The sequence below is a fragment of the Salvelinus sp. IW2-2015 genome, linkage group LG7 (assembly GCF_002910315.2).
Source record: "Salvelinus sp. IW2-2015 linkage group LG7, ASM291031v2, whole genome shotgun sequence".
In the NCBI taxonomy this organism is placed as follows: domain Eukaryota; kingdom Metazoa; phylum Chordata; class Actinopteri; order Salmoniformes; family Salmonidae; genus Salvelinus; species Salvelinus sp. IW2-2015.
The window spans coordinates 23580280-23604058 of NC_036847.1; the positions used below are offsets into that span (position 1 = coordinate 23580280).

The 23779-nt window shown below is 43.6% G+C and overlaps 1 protein-coding gene across 7 annotated transcripts in view; it reads right to left on the minus strand.

The window, feature by feature from the left end:
• The window catches only part of LOC111966629 (rap1 GTPase-activating protein 1-like), a 112672-nt gene that overhangs the window by 51439 nt on the left and 37454 nt on the right, over nucleotides 1-23779 (minus strand). For all 7 annotated transcript variants that reach the window (XM_023991456.3, XM_023991452.3, XM_023991453.3 and 4 more), the window contains exon 2: nucleotides 16337-16372. Coding sequence is in view for 6 of the 7 variants with exons in the window: in XM_023991452.3 (XP_023847220.1) it covers nucleotides 16337-16372 (36 nt within the window). In the remaining variant the exon portion in view is untranslated. The remainder of the gene's footprint in view (nucleotides 1-16336; nucleotides 16373-23779) is intronic.

Sequence of the window (23779 nt, forward strand, 5' to 3'; positions counted from 1 at the left end):
GTTTCTTTTTTTGCAGAGCATCAGACACGCTCAGTACATATACAGTACCAGTCAAAAGTTCGGACACACCTACTCATTCAAGGGTTTTTCTTTCTACACTGTATAATAATAGTGAAGACATCAAAACTATGAAATAACACATATGGAATCATGTCGTAAACAAAAAAGGGTTAAACAAATCCAAAATATATTTTATATTTCAGAACCTTCAAAGTAGTCACCCTTTGAACGAGTTCCCACATATGCTGAGCACTGCTTTTCCTTCACTCTGCGGTCCAACTCATCCCAAACCATCTCAATTGGGTTGAGGTTGGGTGATTGTGGAGGCAAGGTCATCTGATGCAACACTCCATCACTCTCATTCTTGGTCAAATAGCCCTTACACAGCCTGGAGGTGTGTTGGGTCATTGTCCTCTTGAAAAACAAATGATAGTYCCACTAAGTGCAACCAGATGGGTCTTTTACTTTTACTTCACTACATTAATGTAAAAAAATAATGTACTTTTTACTGCATACATTTTCCCTGACAGCCAAAAGTACTCGTTACATTTTGAATGCTTAGCAGGACAGGAAAATGATCAAATTCACGCACTTATCAAGAGAACATCCCTGGTCATCCCTACTCCCTCTGATCCAGAGGACTCACTAAACACAAATGCTTTATTTGTAAATTATGTCTGAGTGTTGAAGTGTTCCYCTGGCTGCCCATAAAAAGAAAAATACATWAAAAAAAGAAAATGGTGCTGTCTGATTTTGCTTAATGTAAATCATTTGAATTTTACTTTTACTTTTGATACTTAAGAATATTTTATCAATTACATTTACTTTTGATACTTAAGTATACTTGGGTGACTTTCACTTTTACTTGAGTCAATTTCTATTAAGGTATATTTACTTTTACTAAAGTATGTCAATTGGGTACTTTTTCCACCACTTTGATTGTGAAAATGGATCTTATTGTAATTCTGGCTTCTCAAACCAACACGTATAATTTTTATTATTACTGAGACTTGGTTAAAAAGTCTGTGCCAGACTTGTCTTCCTTCATGTCTTCCTTCCAGCAGCAGCAGCCAGCCATTCTGGGCTTTAGGAAAAGTAGCCCTGCACTGGCAGGCTCCCCACAGCCAGATTGAGTCATCCTCTGGAATATGTACACAGTTGGCTGAGCACCAACAACAAGATATCTGATCCTGAACCCCACTTCATTGTATGGGGAAGTATAGATGAATATTGACAGACTGTATGTAAAAAYGTGCCACACTGCAGGTTTGTCAATTTATGAGCTGTGGGAAAACGATGAAGGAACCACTATGTTACCTTCTGGCTTTCTGTGTCTCATTTGCTGGTGTCAGAGAGAGGCAGGAGAAGTGTATTGCGTGGATGGATGGATCTGTGAGATCTGTCTCTGGGTGGCTAGCTGCGTGTGACCATCCGTTGACCCCAGAGCAGCCTGCSCGGCCTGGCCCGGGTTTACAACCCCATCACAGACACATCACACACGGGATCTGAGGCATGGAAAACATGCCAACAAATCAGACCTCAGTATTACAGAACTGATGGGCTGCTAAACGCTCAATCTCTCTCAGCTGCTCTTTTCTCATAGAGAGCTTACATGTGATGAGATACTGTATTTCTCACAGGAAAAACTGGATACATTTTACCACTTCAAGCTTTGATAAAACTGAAGGAATGAGCAGGTCAGCTGCTCTCTACATCTTCCAGTATGATCAATGTGATCTATCACAGTTGATAGATTAACTATTACAGTGTTCATATTGCTCTGCCTAGGATAACAGATGGTCTATTCATGTTGATTAGGGGTTTGAGTGGTGTGATAGCCTGTCCTCCCTCCCTCCGTCACTACATCCCCCCCATCCCTCCCTCAGCCCAGATGACCCTGCTGTGAAGGGGCCAGGGAGGTGAGAGAACAGATGGGACATCATGTACAGTATGTATGAATGTTGTGTATTAAAGGTCAATGAGAGAAGGAGGGATTGAACATCCCAGCCCAGGCAAGGTAACACGCTCCAGCATCACCTCGGGAGGAATTGGACCAACGAATGGCCGGCCCACACTACACTATTTGGTCCAACATCACTGTAGATTATCTCTAATTCCTTATTCCCTTCCGGGGTCAACAAGCATTTCAATCAAGCACCCCCCCCCCAAAACACTGATATATAAATATAAGGAGGAAGTCTTCTACACACATTTTAAATGTATGTAGCAGATGTTCTGCATGTCCTCCATGGTCCCCATGTTCACCCCATTCCTCTAATACATTAGCATCATGACAATGAGTAGCTCAGATGTTTTCAGTCAGCCTCTGGCTTAATCTGTTCTAAATAGGTCACATGACAACATCACCTGCTGCCCTGCTCTGGTTTGGTCCGGTCTGCTCTGGTCTGGTCTGGCTGCCACCAGTCACTCCTGTACTACCCTGTCCTTCCTTTTCCCTCTAACAGCCACAGACAGGAGCAGTCCATATGTGTTGTGGACTGAGATTCACCTGCTCCCTTCAGGGGCCCTTGAAATCTTCACCCCCACCCCAGCCCCCAGGCAGTGTGATAGAGCTGGCCGGAATGGGTACAATTTCAGAGGGATGGGAGCTGAGATGATGCATCACTGTCTCCTGTGTGTGTGTGTATGTGTGTGTGTGTGTGTGTGTGTGTGTGTGTTTCAAAAGATGATGCGCACGCACATTTATGAGTTTCTTTTATTGTAAACATTACAATTCAAGTACTCATCATGGGTGCAATAGTATTCGTCTCTCAGTGTGTTTATTCTGCACGGAGCCAGGCATCATGTGTCACAGGCATCACACGCGCTAGCATACTATGTCCTATCCCATCCGCTCAGAGCAATGTGACACACAGGTCACCTCTAGGCAGATATGATGAATTGCATATCCTACTAAAAGTGCATCATTCTCAACATTCTCCTCTGGCAGCATAGTGCGTTTTAAGACCATAATCTCCCCTTCCAAATGAAGACGACTTCTAGCCTTAAGAGACAGCAGATCTTGCTAATATTGGACCGCAGTCAAAAGGCAGATTAGTCTGACAGAGAGTCATTCTTAATTGGTTCCTCAACAAAAGCCCAAAAGTCCATTTGGCCTGTCATTTAACGATAAGGAAACAGTTCCCTTAATCCTTATCAAGAGTTAAAGTGTTTGGCTGCAATGGCAAACATAGCACAGTCTGGGAAAGCTTGAAGCATGACTCTTGTGCTTTCAAATATATACAAATGGGGCCACTGTAAGTCATGCAACAATGACAATCTGTTGGAAGACAAAATACAAACTTTTGCTCTTTCAAAATGTTAGCTCTTTCGATATGTTGAATGACTAAGTAAAGTATTCCATTTGTGAGCAAAGTGTTGTGTGAGACCAGCATCCTAACATGCACCTTATTTACCTTTGCCTCCCGCTGACAGTTGCCTGTATCATTAGTATGCATTCAAAATAGCAGGTGATTCTCAATAAACCATATCCTCTCTTGCAGCTTTAGATTCCCAATCCCCAATGCTTTCACTGCAGCTGCCTCCCTCCCTCCCTGCCTGCCTGCCCAGATATTCCTGGAAAATAACACCCTAGGGAAATCACCATGATGCCTTTTAAACAATAGTGGGAAACAAAAACAGTCACTTGTATCTCTCTGTTGTGATGTATTATTCTGCTAGAAAACGTGGATCCTCCCTCGTTATCACTGAGTGCTGTCTGTCAGTCTGTCAATCAGATAACAATAACAAAATAGGAAGAGAAAATCTCTGCAGCATAGTGCAGGAAAATGGATTACATCCCCATGTAGATACTTAGAGATTCTCCAGTACTTTGGAATACTTTTTAGCAAAGTGATCTCAGAAAATTGTGTACTACTTCACATATGTGCAGATGTAACCGATGTGAAATGGCTAGCTAGTTTGCGGGGTGTGCGCTAATATATTTTCAATCGGTGATGTCACTCGCTCTGAGACCTTGAAGTAGTTGTTCCCCTTGCTCTGCAAGGGCTGTGGCTTTTGGGGCGCGATGGGTAACRATGCTTCGAGGGTGGCTGTTGTCGATGTGTGCAGAGGGTCCCTGATTCGAGCCCAGGTAGGGGCGAGGAGAGGGACGGAAGCTAAACTGTTACACAGATATGTACAGATATGTGCATCAAGTCATTGTTCTCTGTCTTGCGCTCTCTGCTGTGTCCACTGAGCTGTTGGGCCCGCCCTGCAATGTATGGCAGTAATTCTGCTTATAGATTATGCATGTATGAACTACACACTCCCAAAGTGGGATGTTTAAAAAATACTTTCTTAGTTGCCAAAGTACTGGAGCATGTCTTTAAAGCTCCTCTAAACAGGAACTAGAGTGTAAAATGTACTGGAATCATCTAACCTCAGCTCAGTGTCTGGCCTCTGTTGGCTTAAAACACAAATTCTCCTGTATCTAGCCTTCCCACAAAGGACATCCTATTGTATGCTGTTTAACAATCCACACACATCACAGATGTCCTTAAAGGACCTTAATGTGGAAGGCCAACTTATCTAACTTTGTTGTTCAAGTATAAAAAAACATGAGATACCAGACCTGCTCACAGGGTTGGTTAACTCTTGAAGTTCCTTGGGTCTCCACCGAATTAGGTAAATCCGCCTTCAGTTTTAAATCTCCTCATTGTTGGAACCAACTGCAAAATACACTGCAATTGGATGCTCTGATGCCGCTTGGACAATTACAAATATTGATTGGAGAACTATTTGCTGAGGAATGTGTTTCTCTTGATTGCTTGTTGTACTGTATTTTAGCGTAATAATCRAATTTACATTTGATTTGTCTACGAATTGTATGTGCAGGGCTCCCTTGTGAAAGAGACCCAGGTCTCAATGGTTTAAATAAAAATATCATATAGGAAGTGTGTACATGTTCAAAGATGTTAACACACAGGACAATAATATTAAAGGGGCAATCTGCAGTTGTTACATACATTTTTGACTTATAAATTAATGATATGCACCCATTGATTCTTGAAGAATATAACTTAGAAATGCTTCATGAGCTTAGTTCAACTGTCGTACCCCATCATAACCCCAAATATACATTTGTTTTACTCCAAATAAAGAACATTTAAACAAACACTATATAGCCTCACAATTCAATACATGGTTAAAACTATAATTTCTCCAGCCCCATCCCGTAGCTTTTTACTGAAACAGAGGCAGGGATACCTTTGTTATTGTTTCAACTGTTGATTGTCGCTTTAAAGGGGAAAATAAGACTAAACTGCCCAAAAGGCTACCAAATTACTTCTTCTAATGTGACAAATTCAAACTCGATATCAAATGAGAAAAGAACAAAGTTCTCTGTCAAGATTACCACACCTGGTGTCTTGCTTGACCTCTGAATGTTCGTTTAAGAAAATCCAACTGACATTTATTTACTCAAGGTGTTTAACTGTTGCACCCTCTATAACCACTGGGATTATTATTTGACCCTGCTGGTCATCTATGAACTTTTTAACATATTGAAGAACAATCTGGCCTTAATGACCATGTACTCTTATAATCTCCACCGGCACAACCAGAAGAGGACTGGTCACCCCTCATAGCCTGGTTCCTCTCTAGGTTTCTTACTAGGTTCTGGTCTTTCTAGGGAGTTTTTCTTAGCCACCGTGCTTCTACATCTGCATTGCTTGCTCTTTGGGGTTTTAGGCTGGGTTTCTGTATAGGACTTTGTGACATCTGCTGATGTAAAAAGGGCTTTATAAATCAATTTGATTGACTGTATTTGGACTGGTGTGTCTGTGAGAAGTTAGAACCAGGGGGTTAGCTTGTTTCTCTCTTGCTATATTTAGTCAGACAGGACAGACAGCGGGCTGAAGGAGACCGATAGAAGGTCTTGGCTGATTGGGTATGACAGTGTTCTCCCCCCTGTCCCCCTCTTTCTGCCAGCCAGAGAACTCAGCTAGCTACATGCACAGAGGAGTGTGCACATGCAAGGTAACATCTTAATTTGAACCAGTTTGCCACAACAGGAGAAAGTGAATTATTATGTGGATTATAATTCATGGAAATATTTGTAGTGGTTAATACATTTTTCRTAAGGGAAAAGGCCAAAATTGAAAAAGTGGAAGCCTTTTTAAACCTCAAATACAACACGTTTTAAAAGTCTTGCACTGTAGGAAAGTTCTCCTGCAAGAGGGTGATCAAATTAAGTTCCTACATCTGTAAGCCTGGGTTACATACTCAGTGACTGCTGGGCCTCTTCATTGGTCCTGGAGAGTACACAAATAGAGGAGCGTGCACAATGACATCTCTAACCTCAGTTTACCCTAAACACAGGGAGGGTTCAGCAGTGGGTGTTCACAGAACAGAATGACAAAATCAATTTCCTGAATACAAATCTTTTAGACTTTCAAGCTAGAGGCTGAATCCATTGGGTAGGGTACACTTGGCCACTAGAGGGCATACAACCACAGGCAAAGTCACAGCATACACCACCCATACAACACCCTTTTCTAAACCACCGTGCCTGTAGTGTAATATTGTGAATTATGCCTCAACAAATTAGCAGTTTAGCAGTTTCTGCTCATTTAGACATACATTGAAACAGATCATTTGACAACGGGCATGACATTTTTTGTTCCCCTGTAAAACCGATTCCAAGAATCAGTATCCTTCCTTGAGAGAGAGGTTGTGGTTGTGTAAACCTTGGGCCCTGCGGCCTGTATTGATAGTGAGTGTATCTGCAGGAGTAGCCTGCCTGTGTGAGGTCTCTCTGGGGGGAGCTGAGGCATGGATGGCCCTGGTTGAGGCTCAGGGTCCAGCACATGAGGAGTTAGTCTAATGGATGGAGTCACCGTGGAGAGGAAGTTACACAATGTCAGGCTGGCTGGCACATTAATCCCCTAGCTCCATGGACGGAGGAGAGGAGTGTAGTCTAGGAGGGAGGGTGAGGGAGGTAGGGGAGAAGCTTCTTACACAACACCTCAGGCACTCCACTCTCCACTCCATCTTCCTCCCTTCATCCCTTCATATTCATCCCTTATCTTCCTCCCTTCATCCTCTCCATCTTCCTCCTCCATCTTCCATCCTTCATCTTCCTCCCCTATCTTCCTCCCTTCATTCTCTATCTTCCTCCCTCCCTTCATTCTCTATCTTCCCCCCTCCTTCATTCTCTATCTCCCCCTCCCTTCATTCTCTATCTTCCCCCTCCCTTCATTCTCTATCTTCCCCCTCCCGTCATTCTCTATCTTCCCCCCTCCCTTCATTCTCTATCTTCCCCCCTCCCTTCATTCTCTATCTTCCCCCCTCCCTTCATTCTCTATCTTCCCCCTCCCTTCATTCTCTATCTTCCTCCCTCCCTTCATTCTCTATCTTCCTTCCTCCCTTCATTCTCCATCTTGGCTCCCTTCATTCTCCATCTTGCTCCCTTCATTCTCCATCTTGCTCCTTCATTCTCCATTCTTGCTCCCTTCATTCTCCATCTTGCTCCCTTCATTCTCCATCTTCCTCCCCTATCTTTCTCCCTTCATCCTCTATCTTCCATCTTTCTCCCCTGTCAGCTTACCAACCAACATGGGATTCCAACCAATTACTGCTATCCCTTTCAGGGGCTTTTAGAGAGACGGCCACAGGTTAAAGGGGGTCCAGCTGTTTCTGTGACACAAGTGCTCATTCTAAGACCTTGTCTGATAACAAGTAAAAATGTGGATGACCATGATAATATCTTGTGAGTTATTCACATGTTTCCCAGAGGATTATTCAAATCCAGCAGTAGCAGCAGGAATGATAAAGGGAGATGAAAGCATGTACAGTAGATCGTTCACAGACTGGCTCTGTCCTTTATCTAACTTCTCATTCCCTTCAGGGTGTTTGCAATCACTCTACTCTACATACTCTTTCACATTGCAGAGGGATATAGGAAGAACATAGACACAGCTAAGTGAAACCAACCTCACTTTGTCCATAACAGATCTAAACATTTTGGTTGCACTTCATAGTGATATAGATTGACCTGAGCCCTTGTAAGCCTTGAGCCGTCCTATGCAGTACATGACATTGAGCAAACACAGAGGGCTGAATCCTGGTTCCACAGTCAATGCTAATGAGCCCATACAGCATGAGGGGAGCTAATCACTCTCAAACTGTCTTCACTGCACAGCTCAGTATTAATGCTAATGTCTCAGGTAGGTACAGGCACTAACCTAAATAACTCAAAGGGAAGACCGACAGGGAGAAACAGACTGGTCACAGAGGAGATTGCAAATCAACAAAAGTGCCATTTATCCCAAATATCTGTTGGAGGAAGTAAGCCGTCTACCTGAGAAATAAAAACTGGCACCATTATGAAGAAGTAGAGAAAATCACGCTAGTATTTTAGCAGCATCTGCTTCTAATGAAATTCCAATTTGCTGATATGGTTTGCCAATGGGCCAATCAAAGGTCTGAACACAAGGTTATCTGCACTTGGTAAATTCTAAATCTGGCATCTTCAGGCTTATCCCAAGTGAAGTGGGTCAACAAATACCCTTATCAATATGTGATTATGCACAGCAAATGCCCTTGCTATTTCTACATGCAAAAACAATGGAAGAATTCCTTTCTATCGCACAAACGAAAGGTAAACTCACCAGAATTTTTTTGGCCTTCCAATTCGGAAAGGTGAGCAAGGCATGTTGGTGTCTTGTGCTTTTATTGTCCTTGTTAGAGGGTAATAGAGAAGCACTAGGCTTCTCTATAATACCTTGTACTGTGTGATGTTTCAGCAGGCTGGCTTCCTGCAACAAGACCTCTATGTGGGCCTACAAAACAAACTTTCTGGAAGTCCTCTGTCCAAGCCTGAAATGTAAATGCAGCCAGACGATCCCCTTGGCTTTGTTAGCAATTCATTTTTTTTCCCACATTGGAGAGACGTTGAGAAAGGGCTTTGAGGATAGCTGATACCAGGTACAGCCTGTGTCATTCAACTTTCAACTATGCTCCGCCCAGTTGGCCATGCTTTTTGTTCCAAGGGTTGATCTGGTCTACCAAGGAATTCTTCAGCCCAAAGAAAGAGGTTGCGCAGACCAACGCAAGGCTACTATTGACCACCAAATTACATTCAGCTATATGTATTACAACAGAAACTTAAAATAACACTGTATTCCCGAATTGTCTGACTCCATCCTTGCATTACGTGCTCTGCAGTGTCAGGAAGTACCGGTCCCACTCCCCTTTCCTCCTGTGTTCCAGGTAGTGTTGAGTAATGCAGGCCTGGCTCAACAAGGCAGAGAATGGAGGGTCCTGAGGGCGTACTCTCACAGGGACAAGGTAGAGAGGCACTATCCTGGTGCGGTCACCTAGAGAGAGAGGGTTGGAGGTCGGGCTGACATCCAGGACATCCAGTGCTGCCTTTCAACCTTCAGGACAGCCAGGGAGAGGTGTGCTCCATCTGCTCCTGTCTGTGTGTCTGCAGTGCCGGTGCCAGGTCCACTCCGCATCAGAACAGAGCCTCAGCCTCACCTTGCCTGCGCATCAGCACCACCCTATCCTGCCAACACTGCAGAACAGTTAGGCAGTGCCTGCCTGCAGTTACTGTGGCAACGGGACCTGGGAGGGGGACTGCAGGCAGGGAGAGCGATTGGGCGGGACAGTGTCCCATGTTCGTCGTCTCTCTGTGGCTCATTTATCTTGCTTACTCTGTTGCCTCTTAAGTGATACTGTTCAAATTCGTATCATATTACTAGTGTCTCACTAGTGTCTCACAAACTGAATGCCCTATAGAGAGCCAAACGCCTTACTTTTCATTCACCTGTATGTACACTACATGACCAAAAGTATGTGGAGACCTGCTCGTCGAACATCTCATTGCAAAATCATGGGCATTAATTAGGAGTTGGTCCCCCCTTTGCTGCTATAACAGCCTCCTGTCTACTGGGAAGGCTTTCCACTAGATGTTAGAATATTGCTGCAGGGACTTGCTTCCATTTAGCACAAGAGCATGAGTGAGATTGGGCGATTAGGCCTGGCTCGCAGTCGGCATTCCAATTCATCCCAAAGATGTTTGATGGGGTTGAGGTCAGGGCTCTGTGCAGGCCAGTCAAGTTCTTCCACACCGATCTCGAGAAACCATTTCCCTAAACTGTTGCCACAAAGTTGGAAGCACAGAATCGTCTAGAATGTCATTATATGATGTAGCGTTAATATTTCCCTTCATTGGAACTAAGGGGCCTAGCTCGAACCACGAAAAACAGCCCCAGACCATTATTCCTCCTCCACCAAACTTTACAGTTGGCACTATATATTGGGGCAGGTAGTGTTCTCCTGGCATCCGCCAAACCCAGATAAATCCATCGGACTCCCAGATGATGATGCGTGAATCATCACTCCAGAGAACGCGTCTCCACTGCACGAGAGTCCAATGGCGGCGAGCTTTACACCACTCCAGCCGACGCTTGGCATTGCGCATGGTGATCTTAAGCTTGTGTGCGGCTGCTTGGCCATGGAAACCCATTTCATGAAGCTAGGAGCCGTTGTTGCTCCTAGATGATTCCACTTCACAATAACAGCACTTACAGTTAACCGGGGCAGCACTAGCAGAGCTGAAATTTGACGAACTGACTTGTTGGAAAGGTGGCATCCTATGATGGTGCCATGTTGAATGTCACTGAGCGCTTCAGTAAGGCCATTTTACTGCTAATGTTTGTCTATGATGATTACATGCCTGTGTGCTCCATTTTATATACCTGTCAGCAGTGGTTGTGGCTAAAATAGCCTAATCCACTAATTTGAAGGGGTGTCCATATACTTTTGTATATATAGTGTATCACTATAAATATACTGCAACTTATGGACAATGTGGTCCTCTGTAGCTCAGTTGGTAGAGCATAGCACTTGCAATGCCAGGATAGTGGGTTTGATTCCTGGGACCACCCATACGTACAAATGTATACATGCATGCCTGTAAGTCGCTTTGAAGAAAAGCGTCTGCTAAATGGCATACAGTGTACTCGGAAAGTATTCCAGACCCCTTGATTTTTTCCACATTTTGTTATATTACAGCCTTATTCTAAAATTGATTAAATTGTCCCCCCCATCATCAATCTACACACAATACCCTATAACGACAAAACAAAAACAGGTTTTTAGAAATGTTGGCAAATGTAAAAAAAATAATAATAAAAATGAAATTGACATTTACATAAGTATTCAGACCCTTGACTCATTACTTTGTTGAAGCACCTTTGGCAGCGATTATAACCTTCAGTCTTCTTGGGTAAGACGCTAAAAGCTTGGCACTTTCTCCCATTCTTCAAATCAAATCAAATGTTATTAGTCACATGTGCCGAATACAACAGTGCAGACCTTAGAGTGAAATGCTTACTTACAAGCCCCCAACCAACAATGCAATTTAAAAAAAATACGGATAAGATTAAGAAATAATAGTAACAAGTAATTAAAGAGCAGCAGTAAAATAACAATAGCGAGACTATATACAGGGGGGTACCGGTACAGAGTCAATGTGCGGGGGCACCGTTTAGTTGAGGTAATATGTAAACTCAGCAAAAAAAGAAACGTCCTCTCATTGTCAACTGCGTTTATTTGTAAATATTTGTGTGAACATAACAAGATTCAACAGACAAACTGAACAAGTTCCACAGACATGTGACTAACAAAAATTTAATAATGTGTCCCTGAACAAAGGGGGGGTCAAAATCAAAAGTAACAGTCAGTATCTGGTGTGGCCACCAGCTGCATTAAATACTGCAGTGCATCTCCTCCTCATGGACTGTTTCAGATTCACCAGTTCTTGCTGTTACCCCACTCTTCCACCAAGGCACTCTGGGGGGGAATGGCCCTAGCCCTAGCCCTAGCCCTCACCCTCCGATCCAACAGGTCCCAGACGTGCTCAATGGGATTGAGATCCGGGCTCTTCGCTGGCCATGGCAGAACACTGACATTCCTGTCTTGCAGGAAATCACGCACAGAACGAGCAGTATGGCTGGTGGCATTGTCATCCTGGAGGGTCATGTCAGGATGAGGCTGCAGGAAGGGTACCACATGAGGGAGGAGGATGTCTTCCCTGTAATGCACAGCGTTGAGATTGCCTGCAATGACAACAAGCTCAGTCCGATGATGCTGTGACACACCGCCCCAGACCATGACGGACCCTCCACCTCCAAATCAATCCCGCTCCAGTGTACAGGCCTCGGTGTAATGGTGTAACGCTCATTCCTTCAACGATAAACACGAATCCGACCATCACTCCTGGTGAAACAAAACCGCGACTCGTCAGTGAAGAGCACTTTTTGCCAGTCCYGTCTGGTCCAGCAACAGTGGGTTTGTGCCCATAGGCGGCGATGTTGCCGGTGATGTCTGGTGAGGACCTGCCTTACAACAGGCCTACAAGCCCTCAGTCCAGCCTCTCTCAGCCTACTGCGGACAGTCTGAGCACTGATGAAGGGATTGTGCGTTCCTGGTGTTACTCGGGCAGTTGTTGTTGCCATCCTGTACCTGTCCCGCAGGTGTGATGTTCGGACGTACCAATCCTGTGCAGGTCAGCTGTCCGTCCTGTCTCCCTGTAGCGCTGTCTTAGGCGTCTCACAGTACGGACATTGCAATTTATTGCCCTGGTGACATCTGCAGTCCTCATGCCTCCTTGCAGCATGCCTAGGGCACATTCACACAGATGAGCAGGGCCCCTGGGCATCTTTCTTTTGGTGTTTTCAGAGTCAGTAGAAAGGCCTCTTTAGTGTCCTAAGTTTTCATAACTGTGACCTTAAGACACTAACAGCTTACAGACTGTAGGCAGTTAACGACCGTTCCACAGGTGCATGTTCATTTATTGTTCATTGATCATGCATGGGAAAAAGTGTTTAAACCCTTTAGAATGAAGATTTGTGAAGTTACTTGGATTTTTATGAATTATCTTTGAAAGACAGGGTCCTGAAAAAGTGACGTTTCTTTTTTTGCTGAGTGTTCATGTAGGTGGAGATATTAAAGTGACTATGCATAGATGATAACAACAGAGAGTAGCAACGATGTTAAATAGGGAGGGGGGCAATGCAAATAGTCTAGGTATCCACTTGATTAGGTGTTCAGGAGTCTTATGGCTTGGGGATAAAAGCTGTTTAGAAGCCTCTTGGACCTAGACTTGGCACTCCGGTATCGCATGCCGTGCGGTAGCAGAGAGAACAGTCTAAGACTAGGGTGGCTGGAGTCTTGGACAATTTTTAGGATCTTCCTCTGACACTGCCTGGTATAGAGGTCCTTGATGKCAGGAGGCCTGGCCCCAGTGATGTACTGGGCTGTTCGCACTACCCTCTGTAGTGCCTTGCGGTTGGAGGCCGAGCAGTTGCCATACCAGGCAGTGATGCAACCAGTCAGGATGCTCTCGATGGTGCAGCTGTAGAACCTTTTGAGGGTCTCATGACCCATGCCAAATCTTTTCAGTCTCCTGAGGGGGAATAGGTTTTGTTGTGCCCTCTTCACGACTATCTTAGATCTTGGTGATGTGGACACCAAGGAACTTGAAGCTCTCAACCTGCTCCTCTGAAGCCCCGTCGATGAGAATGGGGGTGTGCTCGGTCCTCTTTTTCATGTAGTCCACAATCATCTCCTTCTTCTCTGCAGATCCTCTCAAGCTCTATCAGATTGGATGGGGAGCGTCGCTGCACAGCTATTTTCAGGTCTCTCCAGAGATGTTCGATTGGGTTCAAATCCTTGCTCTGCTTGGGCTATTCAAGGACATTCAGAGACTTGTTTCAAAAGCCACTCCTGAGTTGTTTTGGCTGTGTGCTTAGGGTCATTGTCCTGTTGGAAGGTGAATCTTCTCCCCAGTCTGAAGTCCTGAGTGCTCTGGAGCAGGGTTTTCATCAACGATCTCTCTGTACTTTGATCCATTCCTTCTTCCCCTCGATCCTGACTAGTCTCCCAATCCCTGCCACTGAAAAACATCCCCACAGCATGATGCTGCCACCACCATGCTTCGCCGTAGGGATTGTGCCCGGTTCCGTCCAGATGTGACCCCTGGCATTCAGGCTAAAGAGTTTAATCTTGGTTTCATCAGACCAGAGAATCTTGTTTCTCATGGTCAGAGTCTTTAGGTGCCTTTTGGCAAACTCCAAGCGGGCTATCCTGTGCCTTTTACTGAGTAGCGGCTTCCGTCTGGCCAAACTTCTTCCATTTAAGAATGATGGAGGCCACTGTGTTCTTGGGGACCTTCAATGCTGCAGAAATGTTTTGGTACCCTTACTCAGATCTGTGCCTTGACACAATCTTGTCTCGGAGCTCTACGGACAATTCCTTCGACCTCATTGCTTGGTTTTTGTTCTGACATGCACTGTCAACTGTGGGACCTTATATACAGTGGCTTGCGAAAGTCTTCACCCCCCTTGGCATTTTTCCTATTTTGTTGCCTTACAACCTGGAATTTAAATTGATTTTTGGGGGGTTTGTATCATTTGATTTACACAACATGTCTACCATTTTGAAGATGCAAAATATTTTTTATAAGACAAAAAAAACAGAAAATGTAAGTGTGCATAACTATTCACCCCCCAAAGTCAATACTTTGCAGAGCCACCTTTTGCAGCAATTACAGCTGCAAGTCTCTTTGGGCATGTCTCTATAAGCTTGGCACATCTAGCCACTGGGATTTTTGTACATTCTTCAAGGCAAAACTGCTCCAGCTCCTTCAAGTTGGATGGGTTCCGCTGGTGTACAGCAATCTTTAAGTCATACCACAGATTCTCAATTGGATTGAGGTCTGGGCTTTGACTGGGCCATTCCAAGACATTTAAATGTTTCCCCTTAAACCACTCGACTGTTGCTTTAGTAGTATGCTTAGGGTCATTGTCTTGCTGGAAGGTGAACCTCTGTCCCAGTCTCAAATCTCTGGAAGACTGAAACAGCTTTTCCTCAAGAATTTCCCTGTATTTAGCACCATCCATCATTCCTTCAATTCTAACCAGTTTCCCAGTCCCTGCCGATGGAAACACATGCCCACAGCATGATGCTGCCACCACCATGCTTCACTGTTGGGATAGTGTTCTCAGGGTGATGAGARGTGTTGGGTTTGCGCCAGATATAGTGTTGACCTTGATGGCCAAAAAGCTCAATTTTAGTCTGACCAGAGTACCTTCTTCCATATGTTTGGAGAGTCTCCCACATGCCTTTTGGCGAACACCAAAAGCAATGGCTTTTCTGGCCACTCCTCCGTAAAGCCCAGCTCTGTGGAGAGTACGGCTTAAAGTGGTCCTATGGACAGATACTCCAATCTCCGCTGTGGAGCTTTGCAGCTCCTTCAGGGGTATCTTTGGTCTCTTTATTGCCTCTCTGATTAATGCCTTCCTTGCCTGGTCTGTGAGTTTTGGTGTGCGGCCCTCTCTTGGCAGGTTTGTTGTAGTGCCATATTCTTTCCCTTTTTAAAATAATGGATATAATGGTGCTCCGTGGGATGTTCAAAGATTCTGATATTTATTTATAACCCAACCCTGATCTGTAMTTCTCCACAACTTTGTCCCTGACCTGTTTGGAAAGCTCCTTGGTCTTCATGGTGCTGCTTGCTTGGTGGTGCACCTTGCTTAGAGGTGTTGCAGATTCTGGGGCCTTTCAGAACAGGTGTATATATACTGAGATAACGTGACAGATCATGTGAAACTTAGATTGCACACAGGTGGACTTTGTTTAACTAATTATGTGATTTCTGAAGGCAATTGGTTGCACCAGCTCTTATTTAGGGGCTTCATAACAAAGGGGGTGAATACATATGCATGCACCACTTTCTGTTTAAAAAAATAATAATAATCATTTAAACAAGTAATTTTTTTCATTTCACTTCACCAATTTGGACTATTTTGCATATGTCCATTACATGAAATCCAAATAAAAATCAATTTAAATTACAGGTTGTAATGCAACCAAATAGGAAAAACGCAGAGGGGGATGAATACTTTTGCAAGGCACTGTAGACAGGTGTGAGCCTTTCCAAATCATGTCCAATCAATTGAATTTACTACAGGTGGACTCCAATCAAGTTGTAGAAACATCTCCAGGATGATCAATGGAAACAGGATGGATCTGAGCCTCATAGCTCATGAATTTCGAGTCTCATAGCAAAGGGTGTGAATGGTTATATAAATACGGTATTACTGTATTTAAAAAAAAAACATATTTTCATTTTGTCATTATGGGGTATTGTGTGTAGATTGATGAGGAATACAATTAATTGAATCCATTTTAGAATAAGGCTGTAACGTAACAAAATGTGGAATAAGGGAAGGGGTCTGAATAGTTTCTGAATGCACTGTACATTCGATTAGAACGTATTGTAGCTGATTCTACATGACACAGAATCAGAAGATGAGCAACTCACCATATGCTTCTGGCCCTGGAGAAGGTCTTGTCCACTCTGAAAAGAACGAAACAGAGGTGAGAGTTAGTCTGGCTGCTGTCCCTTATTATCCATTCACTGTTGTTCTGTGGAATTGCTGGATTTGGCCAAATTACACTACAAAAACAATAGAWTTGTGTTTAAGGTATTGTGCTCGTTAAAAAGCCAGCTTCATACAGCTATTCTAGAAATGATCTGGCTCGAAGGACCAGTGCTAGAACAGCTGTCTAAAGGAGCTGGCCTTTTTAACAATACTTCTCACAATCCAGCCGTCTCAATCTACTATAATCAACCATTGTAATACAGGCGGTAACCCAAGAGACGGGAGCACTGTCAACAACATGAATATTTCATGTTTGTTTGCTTTCTAACAAAGAGAGACAGTGCAGTACACATAGAAATAGAATGAATAGAATGGACTTGGAAGCTCTAACCCTGGTAATGTGAAATGTAAACTAATGGGTACTCTCACAATGGCTGCCTGGTATTGTGATGCAATCATTTCAATGGTAATGTAGAATGTTCATTCAAATGATGCCAACTGACGAGGCTCATGCAATGGAATATATTTTTTGTAATGTCAGTTGAGCTGGCTCAATACATCACCGCACAGATTGAAGGGTACACTTCCTGATTTAACTTCCTATATAGGTTAAGACAACGTCATCACAAATCTGGGACCAGCACCGTTGCTAGCTACCAGTGCTAGCTACCATAGCTGGTCCCATTGTTGCAAAGAGTTATGGGATATTTAGAATCCCGTTGTCTTAACCTTTGTCATCTTCAACCTAGGCATGGGTGCACTCAAAATGGCTAACATGTCCACCCATTATGCCATCATTGACTTGAATGGAGACGCCCTTTCTATTCATTCTATTTCTATGGCAGTACGTAAACACTATAGTACAGAAAATGGGTTGGGGAGTAGCAGTTTCTCTAAATATCTCAGGCCACCTGCTAAAGTGGCACTTGTATGGATCGGTGCCAGTCCTGCATTTCCTGACCACAAACTCAACTTGATCCATATTGATTGCGTGGCGCACCTGTCTTTCGGACAAGGTATGTATGTATGTATGTATGTATGTATGTATGTATGTATGTATGTATGTATGTATGTATGTATGTATGTATGTATGTATGTATGTATGTATGTATGTATGTATGTATGTATGCAAGGATTTTATTTTATTTAACTAGGCAAGTCAGTTAAGAACAACATCTTATTTACAATGACGGCCTACCAAAAGGCCTCCTGTGGGGACTGGTGCTGGGATAAAAAAAAATATATATATATATATATATATAGGGCAAAACACACCACAACACTACATAAAGAGAGACCTAAGACAACATTGCATGGCAGCAACACATGACAACACATTATGGAAGCAGCACAACATGGTAGCAGCACAAACATGGTACAAACATTATTGGGCACAGACAACAGCACAAAGGGCATGAAGATAGAGACAACAATACAGCATGCGAAGCAGCCATAACTGTCAGTAAGAGTGTCCATGATTGAGTCTTTCAATGAAGAGATGGAGATAAAAATCAGGACTTCCTAAAGACATCTTATGCTTCAGGTGACTTTCTGAGACCAGATGGGTTCGAATGGCTCTATTCTTATGATCAAATGATCCACCGTGGATGTGAATGAAAGAAACTCCCAGCCTGCTATTCTCAGTTTATGCCAGTAGATGGTACTATGTGTCTTGGTACACAAACCAACTTCTGACATGAAATATTTGGGGGAATTTGGCCTTAGTCTTGCTTTTGAACTCCTACAGTATGCTCTAAGACCAGTGAAGAGGCCCAGCGGTCAATATAACTAAGGGGTTGATGACCTTTAAATGATTGTTGGGAACTAGGTTAGTGGGATGTCTAAAAAAAMCTTCTGCAGATGTCTCCTCTCCTGTGCATCTGATCGCACATTAAAGTTTACCCCCTGCTAGGCTGACAGTACATGATCAGATGTCCAAAGCTCTAGTCAAACGTAGTGCACTATGTAGGGAATAGGGTGCTATTTTGGGACACACTCTAGCTCAACACCCAGTTCACCAGAGGCCCTGAAACCCCCTGACCACAGATAGGCCTCTGACAGGGTCCACCCCAGTCTCCTAGTGGAGCTGCAGGAATCCAGGCCTCTTACTCATCTTTCCAGGGACCTCTGTCTATTTCTCACCAGGATTGGTCTACACAACCCAACTTACATCCCAGGAACCCCAGTGCTGTTACTGGAAATAGAGCTGGTTTGAAAACAACTGATGRGTGACCTCTCTCTGCATCACAAGATAGGCATATTTGTAATTTGAGTTAGAATAGCTTGTTATACAAACAGCAAGCAAGCAAAAACAAACAAGTCAATCACTATCATTCTCAGCCACTTTCAACTTAAACCTTCAACCTTGTCTATGTATAGGATGAATCTTTCAGCGAAACCCACCCAAGTACTTTAGTAGACATGGTTGATAGAAATAACGTCATGGATTAGTTTACAGCAGTACTTTTTCACTGATATTGTGTTAATTTTGAAGGAAAGCCCCATGTGGTTCCTTTACAGAACCAAGAAAACTCTTAAAGCAACTTCCTCTTTCTCAGAAAAGAGAATTGTTTCCCCTCACTGAGGGGAAACAATGATTCAGAGGGGTAATGAATGTTAATTGTACTTTCACAAATCACTGTCCTCCTCATTCTTAAAGGACTATTGTCATGTTGTTACAATAGTCCTGAGGGTGCTGTATGCCTGACACACATACTGTAGATAAAAACATTGTACAGTATAGAAAATACATACAACTCCTTCATCAGAATAAATTATATTACATTTCTTGGGAGGAGTCTGCATTAACTTAATCTGGATCTTATTGTAAGAAGGGTAGTGCAGGCTTCCTTAGCATCACAAGCATAATATTTTCTAATCTTCACATTTGGGTGAGACCCACTTCTCAGGTTGCCTGGAATTCCAATAAAATGAAATCGGCTAGATTCTTGGCCAGTGGCTCCAACCTAAAATACCTGCTGGGAATATGTTCTATCCTGTTCTGTTCTCGACTATGGAACGGGTTGGTCAACATAATAATGTGATTTGACACCCACATTGAGACCGAACACGGGTTGCATGCTAGTGCAAAAAGAAGCTTTGTATCACTTCAAAACAAGATTGTGGCATCACTGAACACTAAGCTACAGTACACACTAAGCTACAGTTCACAGTAAGCTACAGATCACAGTAAGCTACAGATCACAGTAAGCTACACTAAGCTGCAGTACACACTAAGCTACAGTACACACTAAGCTACACTAAGCTACAGTACACACTAAGCTACAGTTCAGTAAGCTACAGATCACAGTAAGCTACAGTACACACTAAGCTACACTAAGCTGCAGTACACACTAAGCTACAGTACACACTAAGCTACACTAAGCTACAGTACACACAAAGCTACAGTACACACTAAGCTACACTAAGCTACAGTACACACTAAGCTACAGTACACACTAAGCTACACTAAGCTACAGTACACACTAAGCTACACTAAGCTACAGTACACACTAAGCTACAGTACACACTAAAGGCTACAACTAAGCTAGAGTACACACAAAGCTACAGTACACACTAAGCACACTAAGCTACAGTACACACTAAGCTTACAGTACACACACTAAGCCTACAGTACACACTAAGCTAACACTAAGCTAGAGTACACACTAAGCTACCAGTACACAGCTAAGCTAACACTAGCTACAGTACACCACTAAGCTACACTAAGCTACTAGTACACACTAAGCTACAGTACACTAAGCTGCAGTACACACTAAGCTACATTACATACTAAGCTACATTACACAAGCATACTAAGCTACAGTACACACTAAGCTACAGTAACACACTAAGCTACACCTAAGCTACAGTACACACTACGCTACAGTACACACTAAGCTACCGTACACACTAAGCTACACTAAGCTAGCAGTAACAACACAAAGCTAAGTACACACAAAGCTACAGTACACACTAAGCTACAGTACACACTAAGCTACACTAAGCTACAGTACACACTAAGCTACAAACTAAGCTACAGTACACACCTAAGCTACAGTAACACACTAAGCTACACTAAGCTACAGTACACACTAAGCTACACTAAGCTACAGTACACACTAAGCTTACAGTACACACTAAGCTACATTACATACTAAGCTACAGTACCCACTAAGCACACTAAGCTTACAGTACACACTAACGTGTACATTTACATATTTGTTTGGCAATGTGGACATACTTGTCAACTATCATTGTACATACTGAAGAAGACATGTTGTCAGATAAAATATTAAACTGGATCAGGACAAGAACATGATAGGGGCAGGACATACAGACTTAAAAAATCTGCCATTGAATTGTGGGGTGTGTGAAGGGGGTGTGAGTGTTTGTGTACATAGTGTATGTACAGTCCAGTATGGGTGTTTGTTTTTCATGCTGTAGGTGGTGTAGCCTTCTGTACTTGACATGATAATTGCCCTAGTTTGATTGACTGGGTGAGGGGTAAGTCAATACAAAAGGAATAACAAGCAATAATGGAGGAGAAACTAAGCATTTGTGAAGGCAAAAAGTCCTATAATAGTCTAATGTCAGACATTGTATAAGACTAGTCATTATGTTGCTAATGATAATATCCAAAAGTAAATGTTTCCACAACAATGAAACCTGACCTTTATCTGACTCAGTATCAGTGCAATCAGCACAAAGTGGAATCCCAGTACCAGGCTGACACTTAATGGTGATGCATAGCCTTCACAGACAAACTGCCACCTTTACCAGCAGGACAAAAGTACTTTCTGTTGGTCTCATGCATTATAATATGAGTCAGTCATATTTTCACATTCTCAGCCAAGTACTTTTTGCCTGGCCAGGGCCAAACTTTAACCACATTGTCCCCAAACAATAGAAGCAGTGGCTTTAGTTAGTTCTAGGTTGATAAGTAAAAAGTTATGGATGAGTAGAGCTAGTCCCCTCAGATAAATAAATGTGGACTGCAGATCTGCAGGTGTTGTGAAACATTTAAGAGGGTGAAATATAAATGAGGCAGCGCACAATTGGCCCAGCATCGTCCGAGTTAAGGGAGGGTTTGACCAGCCTTGTCCCATCGTGCTCGAGCGAATCCTTGTGGCGGGCCGTGTGGACGGTGTTTCCTCCGACATATTGGTGCGGCTGGCTTCCGGGTTAAGTGAGCAGTGTGTCAAGAAGCAGTGTAGCTTGGCAGGGTCATGTTTCTGAGGACACATGTCTCTTGACCTTCGCCTCTCCCGAGCCCATAAGGGAGTTGCAGCGATAGGACAAGACTGTAACTACCAATTGGGGAGAAAAAGGGGTACAAGTAAAAACGTACAATATGTTACGAATTTGCAAACGATGCAATATGTTACGAATTCTAGCTAGGTGGCTAACATTATCTAGCTCGCTAGGGGTTAGGGTTAAGTTTAGGAGTTAGGTTAAGGAGTTAGGGTTCTGATTAGGGCATGGGTTAGCTTAAAAGGTTACGGTCTGGGTTAGGGGAAGGGTTAGCTAACATGGTAAGTAGTTGCACAGTAGCTAAAAAGTAGTAAGTCATTGAAAAGTTGTATAATTTGCTAAAATGCTAAAGTTGTCCATGATGAGATTCAAACTCGCAACCTTCAGGTTGCTAGACGTTCACATTATACGCCCACCCATCCACCCAAACCAACCACCCTACTTTCGTTTTTGCCTTAAGTAACCATTTGCCTTATGTAACCGTACAAAGCGTAACATACTAAACGGAGCGTCTCGGATTTACATACAGAATAATATGAAATGCTATGAGCCCAGGTTGATCATAGCTTCCACCGTGACATGGGATCTCACTTCAGGCAACTGGGTAAGGCCGTGTCTACACTTGACATTTACATGCGACTTCTGCTATCAGAATACAAAGATCGCATTGAAAAGACAGGTGCACAAAATTCACATTGCAGTCTGATTGTGTTCAGATCTGGCTGCCCACCTTCTGACACATTGGGTGCAGATTTCTCCTGTCTGGACGCAATCAGGCTACCGAAAGAGCGTACAATGGGCGACTTCATCAGCACTATGCCCACAAGTCTGTGTTATGGGAGCGAGAGGCACCTTCTCATTATAAAGTTGGGGGAAATACGTTCCTAGCGTGTGAGGAACGTGTTTGCTGGGCTCATAAATGCTGTTGAGAAAAACACATTTTTGGGGGGGGCTACAGTTATGCTAACCTGTTTGCAATCCCTTGCTAGCTTGTTGGCTAGCTACAGAACTGCCATCAAATCAATCAAATACACATATTTAGCAGATGTTATTGCGGGTGTAGCGAAATGCTTGTGTTCATAGCTCCAACAGTGCAGTAGTATCTAACAATTCACAACAATATACATCTCTAAAAGTAAAAGAATGGAATTATGAAATATACAAATATTAGGACGAGCAATGTCGGAGTGGCATTGACTAAAATACAGTAGAATAGAATACAGTATATACATATGAGATGAGTAAAGCAGTATGTAAACATTAAAGTGACTAGTGTTCCATTATTAAAGTGGCCAGAGATTCCATGTCTATGTAGATAGGGCAGCAGCCTCTAAGGTGCAGGGTTGAGTAACCGGGTGGTAACCGGCTAGTGATGGCTATTTAACAGTCTGATGGCCTTGAGATAGAAGCTGTTTTTCAGTCTCTCGGTCCCAGCTTTGATGCACCTGTACTGACCTCACCTTCTGGATGATAGCGGGATGAACAGGCCGTGGCTCAGGTGGTTGATGTCCTTGATTATCTATTTGGCCTTCTTGTGACATCRGGTGCTGTAGGTGTCCTGGAAGTCCGGCAGTGAGCCCGTGGTGATGCGTAGGGCAGACCGTACCACCCTCTGGAGAGCCCTGCGATTGCGGGTGGTGCAGTTGCCGTACCAGGCGGTGATACAGCCAGACAGGATGCTCTCAATTGTGCATCTGTAAACATGTCTGAGTGTCTTAGGGGCCAAGCTGAATTTCTTCAGCCTCCTTCTTCACCACACTGTCTGTGTGGGTGGACCATTTCAGATTGTCACTGATGTGTACGCCAAGGAACTTGAAGCTTTCCACCTTCTCCACTGCGGTCCCGTCAATGTGGATATGGACCTGTTCCCTCTGCTGTTTCCTGAAGTCCACGATCAGCTCCTTCATTTTGTTGACATTAAGGGAGAGGTTATTTTCCTGGACCCACTCTGCCAGGGCCCTCACCTCCTCCCTCCCTGTAGGCTGTCTCGTCAATGTTGGTAATCAGGCCTACTACTGTTGTGTCGTCTGCAAACTTGATGATTGAGTTGAAGGCGTGCTGATTGAGTCGGAGGTGTGCTGATTGAGTCGGAGGCGTGCTGATTGAGTCGGAGGCGTGCTGATTGAGTC